Source organism: Doryrhamphus excisus, chromosome 21, assembly GCF_030265055.1.
Source record: "Doryrhamphus excisus isolate RoL2022-K1 chromosome 21, RoL_Dexc_1.0, whole genome shotgun sequence".
Classification (NCBI taxonomy): Eukaryota; Metazoa; Chordata; class Actinopteri; order Syngnathiformes; family Syngnathidae; genus Doryrhamphus; species Doryrhamphus excisus.
In genome coordinates, this window is record NC_080486.1 from 7,551,699 (window position 1) to 7,565,423 (window position 13,725).

General features: G+C 42.9%; 2 protein-coding genes and 1 long non-coding RNA gene across 4 annotated transcripts; 1 reads left to right on the forward strand and 2 right to left on the reverse strand.

Annotated features, from left to right (window-relative positions):
- Window positions 1–101: 101 nt before the first annotated feature.
- On the reverse strand, window positions 102–6,058 carry LOC131109005 (transmembrane protein 236-like). The gene is made up of 4 exons (XM_058060522.1): window positions 5,685–6,058; window positions 5,523–5,595; window positions 2,047–2,170; window positions 102–816 (listed from the first exon to the last, which is right to left on the reverse strand). The coding sequence occupies exons 1-4, from the start codon at window positions 5,954–5,956 to the stop codon at window positions 119–121; spliced, it is 1,167 nt and encodes a 388-aa protein (XP_057916505.1). The 5' UTR covers window positions 5,957–6,058; the 3' UTR covers window positions 102–118.
- Window positions 5,699–7,650, forward strand: LOC131109008 (uncharacterized). The gene is made up of 3 exons (XR_009120612.1): window positions 5,699–6,259; window positions 6,551–6,669; window positions 7,146–7,650. It is a non-coding gene; the product is annotated as an uncharacterized LOC131109008 (long non-coding RNA).
- Window positions 6,758–13,662, reverse strand: hacd1 (3-hydroxyacyl-CoA dehydratase 1). 2 transcript variants are annotated; one of them, XM_058060524.1, is made up of 7 exons: window positions 13,438–13,662; window positions 10,364–10,481; window positions 10,275–10,293; window positions 10,120–10,208; window positions 9,922–10,043; window positions 9,468–9,562; window positions 6,758–7,232 (listed from the first exon to the last, which is right to left on the reverse strand). In XM_058060524.1, the coding sequence occupies exons 1-7, from the start codon at window positions 13,554–13,556 to the stop codon at window positions 7,150–7,152; spliced, it is 645 nt and encodes a 214-aa protein (XP_057916507.1). In that variant the 5' UTR covers window positions 13,557–13,662; the 3' UTR covers window positions 6,758–7,149. The 2 variants fall into 2 exon arrangements, with proteins under 2 accessions (XP_057916507.1, XP_057916506.1); XM_058060523.1 differs by having other exon boundaries at window positions 6,763–7,232; window positions 9,468–9,646.
- Between the last annotated feature and the right edge of the window lie 63 nt (window positions 13,663–13,725).

Here is a 13,725-nt window from a genome sequence, read left to right on the forward strand (position 1 = left end):
ACGTACGCTCTAACTTGCTAGTCAGCACAAAATGAGTACAAACCCGCTGAGCAGTATTGAATTGAGTAAGAAATGATATTTAATAGAAATATAACAATGGCACAACAGCATGAAACCTTCATAAGAACATCCTCTGTGTGTTGAACACCCTCAGCTTGGTCATGAAATTGAAATAGACAAAAGCCAGGCATACTAAAAGGTTCTTCATCAAGTAGAGGAGAGGCGTGACCAAGCCGAAGAACGCTAGTAGGCCCGCACGCACAAAGAGGAAGGGCAGATCTTGCAGGGCCACACCTAGAGAGGAGAGCAAGGGGTTGTGGGGCACCAGCACCACGCGTAGGCACGAAAGGTAGCACAAAATGTATATAGGACACACCCAGCCCGAGTAGTAAACCAGAGGATGAGCTGCTACCCTCGTCATCTCCACCGTGTCCATCCAGAAGAGAAAACTCTCCACAAACACATCAGCTCGAGCGTCACTAGCACACAAAAAGCGCAGAGGGCCCGTGTGAACGGGTCCCGATTCGCATACAGTCAATGTTCTTCCGCCGTTCCCGACCATCCCTGGGAGTGTGCCGTTGGTTTCTGGTCTAATACCCACACCGCCCTGACTTCTGTCCCCCAGCTGGCCTGGTCCCACCGCCACAGGAGTAGTGCTCATGGCTTGCCGAGGTACAGTCGGGCCGGGAACATTTGGTCCGGGTACAGCCGGCCCGGGTACTGCCGGCCCGGGCACTGCCGGTGTGACTGGTATGACCTGTTCCACGTGTGTGAGGACGGAGGAAGGAATGTCTGCGTCTCTCGCCAGGGGATGATCTACATGAGATTCAGGTATTGGAGTGGGAAAAAACACAAGTTATTATTGATATGCTGCTCACAGCCACCAGGGGGCAGATGTTGTGACATCTGACAATTGCTATGATATGCTGTGCTTCATTTTTCATTTTAACTTGCTGCGGTTAACAAAGGTCAATCAAGGAACAATAGCACTACACTGGGCGACTCCACCTTCAATGACCCGTGTCATTGTGTCAATTCAGCACTTTGTTTTGAGAAACACAAACCTCCTAATTTCCTGAATGCCACACTGTTTGCCCCTTTTGTGATTTCTTTTTTTTTTTTTTTTTGCATGTTTGTCACACTTAAATGTTTCAGATCATCAAACTAATTTAAATTTTAGTAAATGACAATACAACTGAACCCCAAATGCAGTTTTTAAATGAAATTTTTCATTATTCATTCATTTATTCATTCATTTATTTATTTGTGTTATTTATTTATGAATTTATACACTCTGGACTGGTCGCCAGCCAATCACAGGGCATATATAGACAAACAACCATTGCTTTTCATTATTAAGAAAGAAAAAAAATATCCAAACCTACATGGCCCTACATGGTGTGAAAAACTGACCCCCCCCCCCTCCCCCACCCTCCGTTAAGACATAACATAACAGACATTCAACTTAAATTGAACCACAGTGAGATTGAACCAGTGGAAAAGCGGTGAACCAAAATGACCCCAAGAGGTCACAAAAGACCCCACAACAACATCCACAGATCTGAAGGCCTCACTTGCCTCAGTTAAGGTCAGGGTTCATTACTCCACCATGAGAAAGACACTGAGCAAAAACGGCTAAAAAGACCAAAACCACTGCTGAACGAAAAGAACATTAAGGTTTGTCCCAATTTTGCCAGAAAAATCTTGATGTAAAGTTGTAACGTCATAGCAACAGTGAAATATGGTGGTGGTAGCGTGATGGTCTGGAGCTGCTTTGCTGCTTCAGGACCTGGAAGATTTGCTGTGATAAATGGAACCATGAATTCTGGTGTCTACTAAAAAAGTAGAATATCCGGCCACCTGCTGGTGACTTCAAGCCAAAACCTACTTGGGTTCTGCAGTAGGACCAGCAAGTCCACCTCTGGATGGCTGAAAAAACACACAAATGGGGCAAACACTTCTATATAGATACCTGCCACTGTTTGTATCGCTCTGTATGTATGTGTGGTATGCACAACATGGAGTGTGTATCGTAGGCGAGCTCACCCCGTCCCGTCAGTCTGCAGTGGCGTATCCTTTCCACAACATCAATACAGATGAGAGAGAAGAGGATTAGAGACACCGGGAGTTCCGTGAATGTGTCGTGTCTGAGATTGTTATTGATCTGAACCTGTAAGCACAACATCACACTTTCAAATCTTTAGCAGTACAGTTGTACAAGCAGACTAGTACACATTTAGTACATGAAAAGTCTGCATTAGTTTCTATTGAAGATGTGCAGCTGTACCTAATGTTGTGTCCACTTTTAGGCTTGCTGTGATGCAGATTTTTGCCTGAGTCAGGGCTTGACAACACAGCACAGCATGTTATGTTAAAAGAGATAAGCAAGGACCAAAAGGTCTGTTTGGGCTTGCAAACATCCAGTCAGGAAGTGAAATGTGCCTCATGGACACACCATGGGACAAGGGCAGCTCGCACAGGAAGACCAACACAGCTTATCCAACGCTCCCTTCAGGAAGACTGGAAAGGACTTCGCTAACGCAGCAGGAATCTGACAGCCAACCATTCTTTTCACATTCCACCTCTCACACTAATGAGTCTCATAAATATCATAACTATATCATTTGATTCATCAGAAGTGTTACAGGCAACATGTGACTTCTTATTGTGTCACCCAGTGAGACCTCCTATGCAATCACAGACACTTTATCCACTTACTCCTATGCATTCACTGACATTTATTGCACTCTTACTTACAGTGAAGAAAATAAGTATTTGAACACCCTGCTATTTTGCTATTTCTCCCACTTAGAAATCATGGAGGGGTCTGAAATTTTCATCGTAGGTGCATGTCCACTGTGAGAGAGATAAACTAAAAAGAAAAATCCAGAAATCACAATGCATGATTTTTTAACAATTTATTTGTGTGATACAGCTGCTAATAAGTATTTGAACACCTGTGTATCATCTAGAATTCTGACCCTGAAAGACCTGTTAGTCTGCCCATTAGAAGTCCACCTGCACTCCATGTATCATCCTGAATCAGATGCACCTGTTTGAGGTCGTTAGCTGCATAAAGACACCTGTCCACCCCATACAATCAGTAAGACTTTAACTTGTAACATGGCGAAGACCAAAGAGCTGTCCAAAGACACCAGAGACAAAATTGTACACCTCCACAAGGCTGGAAAGGGCTACGGAGCAATTACCAAGCAGCTTGGTGAAAAAAGGTCCACTGTTGGAGCTATCATTAGAAAATGGAAGAAGCTAAACATGACGGTCAATCTCAATCGGAGTGGAGCCCCATGCAAGATATCACCTCGTGGGGTCTCAATGATTCTAAGAAAGGTGAGGAATCAGCCCAGAACTACACGACAGGACTTGGTCAATGACCTGAAAAGAGCTGGGACCACCGTTTCCAAGGTTACTGTAGGTAATACACTAAGACGTCATGATGTGAAATCATGCATGGCACGAAAGGTTCCCCTGCTTAAACCAGCACATGTCAAGGCCCGTCTTAAGTTTGCATATGACCATTTGGATGATACAGAGGAGTCATGGGAGAAAGTTTTATGGTCAGATGAGACCAAAATAGAACTTTTTGGTCATAATTCCAATAAGCGTGTTTGGAGGAAGAAGAATGAAGAGTACAATCCGAAGAACACCATCCCTACTGTGAAGCATGGGGGTGGTAGCATCATGCTTTGGGGGTGTTTTTCTGCACATGGGACAGGACGAGTGCACTGCATTAAAGAGAGGATGACTGGGGCCGTGTATTGTGAGATTTTGGGGAACAACCTCCTTCCCTCTGTCAGAGCATTGAAGATGGGTCGTGGCTGGGTCTTCCAACACGACAACGACCCGAAGCACACAGCCAGGAAAACCAAGGAGTGGCTCCGTAAGAAGCATATCAAGGTTCTAGCATGGCCCAGCCAGTCTCCAGACCTGAACCCAATCGAAAATCTTTGGAGGGAGCTCAAACTCCGTGTTTCTCAGCGACAGCCCAGAAACCTGACTGATCTAGAGAAGATCTGTGTGGAGGAGTGGGCCAAGATCCCTCCTGCAGTGTGTGCAAACCTGGTGAAAAACTACAGGAAACGTTTGACCTCTGTAATAGCAAACAAAGGCTACTGTACCAAATATTAACATTCATTTTCTCAGGTGTTCAAATACTTATTAGCAGCTGTATCACACAAATAAATTGTTAAAAAAATCATGCATTGTGATTTCTGGATTTTTCTTTTTAGTTTATCTCTCTCACAGTGGACATGCACCTACGATGAAAATTTCAGACCCCTCCATGATTTCTAAGTGGGAGAAATAGCAAAATAGCAGGGTGTTCAAATACTTATTTTCTTCACTGTACATAGGCTCTTAATCCAGTCACTGACACTTTCTGCCCTCTTGTTTATATACACTTTAAATACATTCACTGACATTTACTGCACTTCTTATGCAATAATTGTCACTTTCTGAACTCCTACTCATATAGGCTTCCTATGCAATCATTGACACTTTCTGCACTCCTACTTATATAGACCTCCTATGCAATCATTGACACTTTCTGCACTCTTACTTATATAGACTTCCTATGCAATACCTGTCACTGTCTGCACTCCTACTTATATAGACTTCCTATGCAATACCTGTCACTGTCTGCACTCCTACTTATATAGACATCCTGTGCAATCATTGACACATTCTGCACTCCTACTTATATAGACATCACATGCAATCATTCACACTTTCTGCACTCTTACTTAAATAGACTTCCAACACTATCACTGACATTTACTGCACTCTTACTTACATACATTTCCTATGCAATCACTGACACTTTCTCCAGTCTTACTTACATAGACTTCCGATGCAGTCACTGACATTTTCTACACTCTTACTATGCACTCTTACACTCTTTGAGGACAAGACCGTCTTATACGACTTACTTATTACATGTTGATACGTAGACTCCTGACAGTATTTATCTCTGAAACTATGAAGTAGCTCGACCTTATTTACAAATTGTATACTGCTTATAGAATTTTGAGAAGTAGACTTATTACAGCAGTGGTGTCCCATTGTACTTTAGACCATGCAACTATTTTTAGCAGTACTTAAGTCCTGCATATATTTATGTACGTTATGTACGTTAGAGCATGTAAGTATTTATACCTGCACTTTGGTTTGCATAATTATTTGTATGTGTACTTTAGATTATGTAAATGTTTATATGTGTTAGAGCTGTCAATCGATTAAAATATTTAATCGTGATTAACTGCACCTGTCGCACTGAGCGTCAGATTCGGGAGATGTTGTGACGAAGGCTGTATGTAAAATATTCTTCATGTGGTTATTCAAAGATTATTCATTCATAAGCTTTGACTTACAGCCTACAAGAATAATGTCTCTTTGATTGCCATGTAGGTATTTGTACGTGGACTTTACACACGTAAGTACATGTAAGTGTACTATAAAACATGTAAGAACTTGTAAGTGTACTTTAAACAAGGACAAGCGAGTACCTGTGAGCTGGCAATGAGAAAGGCGAAGCAGGGTAAGGTGGACATGATGACATAGACGAGGGCCACAGGCCTCCTGAGGAACAAATAACAAACAGTGAGGAAGCACAAAGCCCCGCCCCCAAGGCCCCGCCCACGGGCCCTCCCTCCGTGGCCCTCACTCACCATTTCTTCCTGCCAAGGAGCATCTTGTTGTTGACAAACAGCAAATACTTGAGGGGTGCCCACACCAATAGGGCGGCGGACATGACATAGGCGATGGACGAGGTCACGATCAACCAGTAAGCAACATCACCATCGCCAGGGGGCTGTGCTGACCTTTTGACCTTGGCAACAATCACAGCAAACCTCTGCATGACGATGAAGAGCGGCACGCACAGGCCCGCAAACTGCAGCACCTCGCACAGGGCGAACTTGATGGTCCTCCCCGAGCCCATGCTGAGCCCATGCTGAGGCTGGGCCAGGTAGAGACCACCCCTAGCATGTTCCACGCAGCAGACCAACCGCTTACACTGCAGTCGCCATTGTGTCCGCTAACAAAGCTACGTGACGTCATCAAGCAATACTTGACAACATTTATTATTTGTATATTGCCATCAAGTGGACAAACTGCAACATTACAGCCAAGAAAAGCTTAATAACTGTTTAAAAAGTCCCTAAGTAATGGATAGGAAGCATTTTGAAGTGGTTTTCGTGAGACCATCCCAGGATATATCTTTTCCAAAATGGCAGTGTGTCAGGTAAGCTAGCTCATTTCCAAAAGCTAATTTTTCTTGTCATTGAAGCTAATATTAAATAAATTTATCAGTTCCAATGCTTTAATAAGTGTCAAATATAATTCACTATATTTCTTCAACAAATTCACTAAAAAAGCTCGCATAATATCGTGATAAGGCTTTTAGCTTTTATGATGTATAGCATAAATGTTATTATGTTCTTTGTTCAATTCAAAGTAATGTACATTTGTGCTTCACAAAAAAATATCATGTTGGGAAAACATTTAGTATAATATAGTGTATATGTAACATCAGTGGCCGGCCACCTCCACGGCAAGAGGACACTTTTTCTCTGTTTCCACTTGGACGCAGCACACAACTTTCGGTGGGAGGAAAGTCATGTGGAGGATCTGTCAATAAAACCATTTATTGAGGTAAGTTTTCCATAACTACTTTGGTCAAGTTTTCTCACTATGTTGACTTTGCGTGATTCAGCACATGAATCTGTTAACATTGGACACCCTCTGTAGCAGTATGAGTCTAGAGTTGTCTTCAAAACATCCTGGGCACATTGCTGTGCTATGAATTGCTCTAATAGACGCAATGTAAAATTTCTGGCTCAAACCATGACAGAATATTGGAGAATTGACTTTATTGATTTTGCAAATAAGTTATGTTTTTGCTAAAAAGTAGGTGGCAGTGATTTACAATTGTCTAGAAGTACGTAGAACAGCTGACATGTTGGACATAAATGATGTGGATAGCACCTTTGATTGGACACAAACAAGACGTTTGCAAGCTTTGAACAAAGTCTTATTGGAGGTACGACCAGTGTTGAGTGATGTGTTTCCTCTCAATGCGTGCAACATGCTAAGGCCAGTGGATTGTAAACACGTTGACTCTTCCTCAGACGTCTAATCATCCTTCTCCACGATGACCTCCCCGTGGAGAACTCTCCTCCTCTGCCGCAACATGTGGAAGAAGAGCTGAGGAAACACTGGAAACACAAACATGATGACCATATTGCATTTGTTTGCCACCAAAACTGAAGAAAAGTTAGAGAACGCCAGTAGAGGGTAGTAAAAACCTGATGTCTTCAAATGGTAAATAGTTTGACTTAATTTTAGTTGTAAGGTAGATCCAAGCTTTTTGCAGCGCTCTACGGGATCACCATGAAATGGTGAAAGGCTGTGAGTAGCTGATACACATTTTAAATTATAAAATGTATACTCACTGCAAATGAATGATAATGGAATATCATCAACAAACAGATCGCATTGGAGTCACAGTGTAGAAGTTATACAGTCGTTGACTATGGACTCGTATTAGTCAAAAATATTGAAAGACCAGTCATTCATTCATTCATTTTCGACCGCTTTTTCCTCACGAGGGTCGCGGGGGTGCTGGAGCCTATTCCAGCTGTCTTTGGGCGAGAGGCGGGGTACACCCTGGACTGATCGCCAGCCAATCACATGGCACATATAGACAAACAACCATTCACACTCACATTCATACCTATGGACAATTTGGAGTCTAGCATGTTTTTGGAATGTGGGAGGAAACTGGAGTACCAGGAGAAAACACACGCATGCATGGGGAGAACATGCAAACTCCACACAGAGATGGCCGAGGGTGGAATTGAACCCTGGTCTCCTAGCTGTTAGGTCTGCGCGGTAACCACTGGACCAGCGTGTCGCCTAAGACAAATCATATGTAGTGCAAAAAAGTCAAATGCACTACAGAAAATTACAACAAAAATTTATTCTCTCATTTTGTGTGGAAGTGGTACATTTTCTGCTTCTTACTTTGTCCTGTCCTTGGTCCTGTGAGGTGGATTTCAGTGATGAGAAACATAGATCTGGTTAGTGATCTGTGTTACTTAAGTAAATAGTTTGTCTTCTCAAAACAATATACATTCAAAAGAATAATACAATTACATGACAAAAATGCCTCCTCAAAAAAAATCTAACCTCACAAATGGCTCGGTTTTACTTTCTCTGACGCCATCGGCTGTCCATGGTTGTGTGTATGTGATGAAGATGGGATCAAGTGGGAGTAAGTCACAGTTGATGGACTACACTCCTGATGGGGATGTCATATAAATTCATGTCAAAAAATCCGAACTATCCCTTTAAGTATAGAATGAATAAATTGGAGGCTAAATAATTAGCTTGGTGGCTTGTTTTTAAACATTAGAGTTGTGCGCTATGATGTAAACAAAAATAGCAATAGTGCTAATCAACGTCATTGTGAGGATGGATGATTGACTGACGCCTGCATGGCATTACAAAAAAATCCCACATTATGTTCAAGATACTACAACACGGAACTTTCCAACTTTGCTCGGTGACCTGGGTTCGAATCTCCACTTGGGCAACTTTTCACGTTCTCCGTGTGCTTGTATTGGTTTTCTTTGGGTACTCTGGTTTCTTCCCACATTCCAAAAACATGCATGTTAGGTTTGTTGGCGACTCCCAAATTCTCCATATGAATGTGAGTGTGAATGGTTGTTTGTCTCTAAGTGCACTGCAATTGGCTTGCCACCAGTCCAGGGTGTACCCCGCCTCTTGCCCGAAATCAGCTGGAATAGGCTCTAACCTCTGTGACCCTAATGAGGATAAGCGGCATAGAAAATAGATGGACGGAAGTATAAAGGTTACGACAGGGGTGTTATTTCATGGTGACAGGGCTCCAATAATGGCAAAAAACTTATTTAGGAGGCCCTTAACAGGTTTTATATGGAAATATCCAATGTATTAAAGGGAACCTATTATGCTTTTTCCACTTTTCGGACCTATAGATGTAGTTAGAATGTTTGTGCATTGGAAGAGATGTGAAAGAAGTTTGGAATGGCTCTGAAAGCTTGGTTTCTGAGAGTTTTTTCTAACTCCTTCCTTATATGGGCATGTCCTGGTTACAAGCTGAAGGCTGTATTGGGTGTGTGACCAATCACAGGGGAGTGGGCAGGTCTGGAGGCGGGCCGTGGGTGGAATAAATTAAAAGAGACCGTTTTGGAAAACCGAAGAAATACAGCCGGAATAGGTGCAGATTCTGGAAGATCTACAAACTTTCTGTGCAGGTTATTTTGTGTAGCTGCTCTATAGGAGTCCACAATCTGTTGGATTAGTGATCTGTAAATGCTGAATAGCAAATGTTCAGAGATCCACTGTATTTTACAAAATGTTGTGTGAAGGTGTTATGTCCCACATGCTGAAGAGAGGCTAGCGCTTACGTGGGATGTAAGACAGCATGATGATGATGAGGCAGTAGTAGTAGTCGAAGGACACGTTGTACTTGTTGGGAAGCCTCATGGAGTACATTCCCGACCTGCGTACGAAGGGCAACGCCGAGTAAATGGTGAGCAACTCGCCCGCCACCCCCAGCGGGTACAAGACGATGAAGAGGTTGTATCTGGAACACAAAAGAATTTTCTACAGCGTGGTCAACATGAGTCAGCATGCATGACTCAGCACTGCAGGGGTCCCTCATTTAGTCCGGGATGGGGGTGTGGGGGGGCATTCCATGACCAAAACAGAAGCAGCTGAACATGAGACAAACCCCCACCCCCGACCCCACCACACCCCCGGGGGCCAGGCGCCTCCTCCACACTGTAAGAAATTCCCAAGAGGTGCTGCACTACTTTGTGACGCTAGAAGACCGACACCAAAGAGGAACGACGCCTCCACCTGGCCCATTTGATGAAATACGGCAAGTGGTTGAGCAGGTTGAAGGTGTAGTAGGAATATCTGGTAATCTCTGTCAGCGTCCACACCACCAGGAACAGCAACACACTTTCTTCATTCTGGATCTTCAGGAAGGACACATTATTAGACACTAAGTCACCCGTGTTTGTGTGTGATAGCGACAGAGCGAGAAAAAAGAACCTGTCTGATGCTGTTGGTGATGAACCAAACCATGAAGATCCGTGAGCACACTTGAACTCCGGTGACGATCACGGAAGTCCTCACGATTCCTGCATTAGAGCTGACATTTGAACTTGGCAGGAGAGCAGGATGGAAAGAAGAGAATCATCACGTACCGATGGCACAGTGTCCCACCTGGAAGACAAAACACCTTATTTGCTTTGCTGTTCAAGACGCCCACCTGGAAACAAAGGTCAAGCTTTACCTCCACTAAAGCAAACGTCTGGAAGAACTTGAGGGTCCTCGCAATGCTCCTGTACAGACCTTTGTGTGTGCCCTTCGTCATGTAGAAGCGCATCATGGCCATGGCCAGAACCAACCACCTGAAGACCAGAAGACAACATCACACCTTTAACTAAAACTACACTGCCAGTATACACACATGCATACTACTTGCTTACAATGTTAGAACAACATGCATGTAGAAGCGCATCACGGCCATGACCGGAATCAACCACCTGAAGATTTTATGTTTCAGCGTCTCATCCACAAGGGAATGGTGTTCCGGGTGACCTGAAATGGTATTTGTTGAAAACGGCTTCCACAGTGGGAAAATTTGATAACACCGGTTTGTCATTGCCGTGTAGACAGGTAGATGTCACTGACCCACAACTGCCGTCACGTGACCGGATGTGACCTTTGACATAACATCTGAATATTTCGCCGGACATAACCGACCCCAGTCGAGGTTATCCTCATTTTTTGTTGTCTTTGTTGTCAGACTTATGCGTTATGCGTTCTTTCTTCTTCGGCCTCGTGTTTGTTCACAGCACAACACGTAGGTGTGCCTTATGCATTACAATGTTTACATTGTCTTAATGCAACTATTTACTGATTCGTCAGTGTGGACGCAACTTTTTTTTTTAATAATGTACATAACTACAAGCCTACCAGAGGCAGATTCAGAGGCTTAAAGGCGACCTATTATGCAAATTTTTCCACCCTTTGTATTGAGTTGTGGTCTCCTATAGAGCAGCTACACACAATAACCTGCACAGAAAGCTTTCTAGATTATCCAGAATCTGCACCTATTCCAGCTGTATTTCCTTGGATTTGTGCATCCCGCCAAAAATTTATTCCACCTACAGGCACGCCCACTCCACTGTGATTGGTCACACGCCCAACGTTCTTCCTAATTATGAACGAACCCCACTTTCTAATATAGTGGCTATAGGAGTTCTAATAAATGAATAAAGTTTTTAAAAAAGCATAAAAAAGGCCACTAAAACTGGCAAAATGCAACATAGGCTATGTACAAAAAATGCACACATGTTGGCAGGTCTGTTACTAAAAATAAAATACACTACTACACTAATACACTACTACTACTACTACTCTTGCCTAAAGACAGCTGGGGTAGGCTCCAGCTACCTGCGACCCAAACAACCATAAGCAGCATAGATAATGGATGGATGGATACTACTATTACTACTACTATACTACTAGTACTACTACAGGCTCCAGCATACCCCCACAACCCTAGTGCAGGTAAGCGTCATACATAATGGATGGATGCATACTACAACTACTATATACATACAATAACGTGATACAAATTATATTTCTTATTTCTAATAAATACACAACTACTACTACTCCTATTCACTTACAATGTAAAACATATGATACAAATGAGACATTATTATATATATGTAATATATATAATAATGTATTAATATATTATATAATAATCTATAACAATAATACATTTACATGTATTATTTTGAGTGCTATTGACCAGGAGTGCCATAGAAAGGGCCAAAGTCAGTTTCAATTCCAATGTGTCCTGACTACCAGGGGAATAAAACACAGGTAACTGCTCAGGAAAATAGTAATTAGGGTTGGGCCATATGGACTTTAGCATAGATCATCGATATAAAACTGTTTATAAAAAGCCATAGAATGAAAATACAATTGTCAAAAATTGCAAAGTACATTTATTTATTGGTAACAATCTGGCAAACTTTTCTAATGGGATGTCAACCTCTGCATACATTGCTATTAAATCTTCAACAAACTGTAATGCCTGTGCTTGTGATAAAGGAAGATGTAGTCACCCATGCAATTCCAATTGCATATGGACAATATTTTAACGACACTCTTGTTTTGTTTACGCAGACATGGGGACAACCTCGCTCTTTGTTCTTATTTTTTAATTCAAAACCTGCATGTCATCACTGGGCACTGTAAAACGTTCCTTACATTAAAGCTGTAAAAAACAGAAGGTGTTGAAAATAGACTCACCCACCCACAAACACATAAGCTAACCCCCGCTAGCTTCCGTTCACGCTCTGTAAGAGATGGTGTTTATCGCCATTTCAGGTCATTTGGGTCGAGAGGGGATTGTTTGGTGTTTATGATGATTTTGTGCCGAGTTTCCACACACAAAAGTTCCTTCTCCTCACGATGACATCTTGATTCATCAACTTGACTAGTTTCTGTTTATTATTTATATACGATAAGTCATTATCATCCATGGAAGAATCTATACCAGTACATAAACAATATCACCCAACCAACACTCAACTTGCTAATTTTGGATCATCTTTTTCCTCCTAATTTCTACTCTGTGACCTCATATTGCTGCACTATGTGTGTGTACATGCTCGCGTCAACGCCTCCCCCCACACATAGACAAAGCGACCGTATGACTGACAAGAGGTCGCACTCCGTTGTTCTGTGGAATGCTGTTGTTCTATGAAGCGTTCCATATGTGCTGAACCAATGCACAGAATGAACGCTTTTTCTGGAGGCGAGTTCATTTTCATTTATCTTGTTTTTATTTATTATCACATTTCTGAGAAAGCTAGTCACTACTACTACTACTACTCGGGTACAGTGCTACAAAGAGATGCAGTATGTGAAAAAAGTGCAGTTATAATGTGAATATGAATCTAATAATTAATATTGTGAATATAATGTAATATGTACGTGAATGTAATATTTAATAGTGTTAAATGCGTCCATTGAGCAGTGTTCTCCAGTGTGAGCTATACTTATCCTCTTAAGTTAAGTTAAGTATGGCAGACTTTGACACCCCCGCTCGGCCCTATTTGGACACAATCCTGACCCCACAACACTGAAACACTTTACACACTCAAATGCGGACAGATGAAAACTTTTACATTTACACTGCGATGAAGAGAACACGCTTAAACACTTTAGACACTTGACGCTCCTCTACAAGAGCGGGCGACAGGGTAAAAGTGAGGACCCCCACCCCCTCTTACCCTCCCCTCCCACGGGGGGAGGTGGGGGCGTAGAGACGGAGAGACGTACCCGGCCGTCATGGCGATGTTGTAGAAGGTGAGCCACGCTGTGGCAATGGCGCCTTTCGTTCGTTTCTTGTTGTTGTTTTCCTTCTCCTCCACTGCGCCGTCCTCCTCGATGGACGCCATGCTGCCGGGGGAGGGGGGTGCAGCCTGCCGGGAGGAAGGGAGCTGACAGCTGGGACTGGAGGGAGGGGGTCACGTCTTACGTGTGCTGCCCCCTGGTGGGCCACACTTTACATGACGGGAAATTATGACAACATATCATAGCAGCACCCATGCAATACGCCCCTTAGTG

Bases quoted from the DNA above. Each gene is read 5' to 3' on its own strand.
- LOC131109005 (XM_058060522.1), bottom strand. From the start codon at position 5,956: ATGGGCTCGGGGAGGACCATCAAGTTCGCCCTGTGCGAGGTGCTGCAG. The intron at 5,596-5,684 runs GTGAGTGAGGGC...TTTGTTCCTCAG, and splicing joins CTCCTTGGCAGGAAGAAATG to GAGGCCTGTGGCCCTCGTCT. The intron at 817-2,046 runs GTGAGCTCGCCT...AATCTCATGTAG, and splicing joins CTGCAGACTGACGGGACGGG to ATCATCCCCTGGCGAGAGAC.
- hacd1 (XM_058060523.1), bottom strand. From the start codon at position 13,556: ATGGCGTCCATCGAGGAGGACGGCGCAGTGGAGGAGAAGGAAAACAAC. The intron at 10,482-13,437 runs GTACGTCTCTCC...TCTGGTCTTCAG, and splicing joins AACATCGCCATGACGGCCGG to GTGGTTGGTTCTGGCCATGG. The intron at 7,233-9,467 runs GTAAGCGCTAGC...TTGTGTTTCCAG, and splicing joins CATGCTGTCTTACATCCCAC to TGTTTCCTCAGCTCTTCTTC.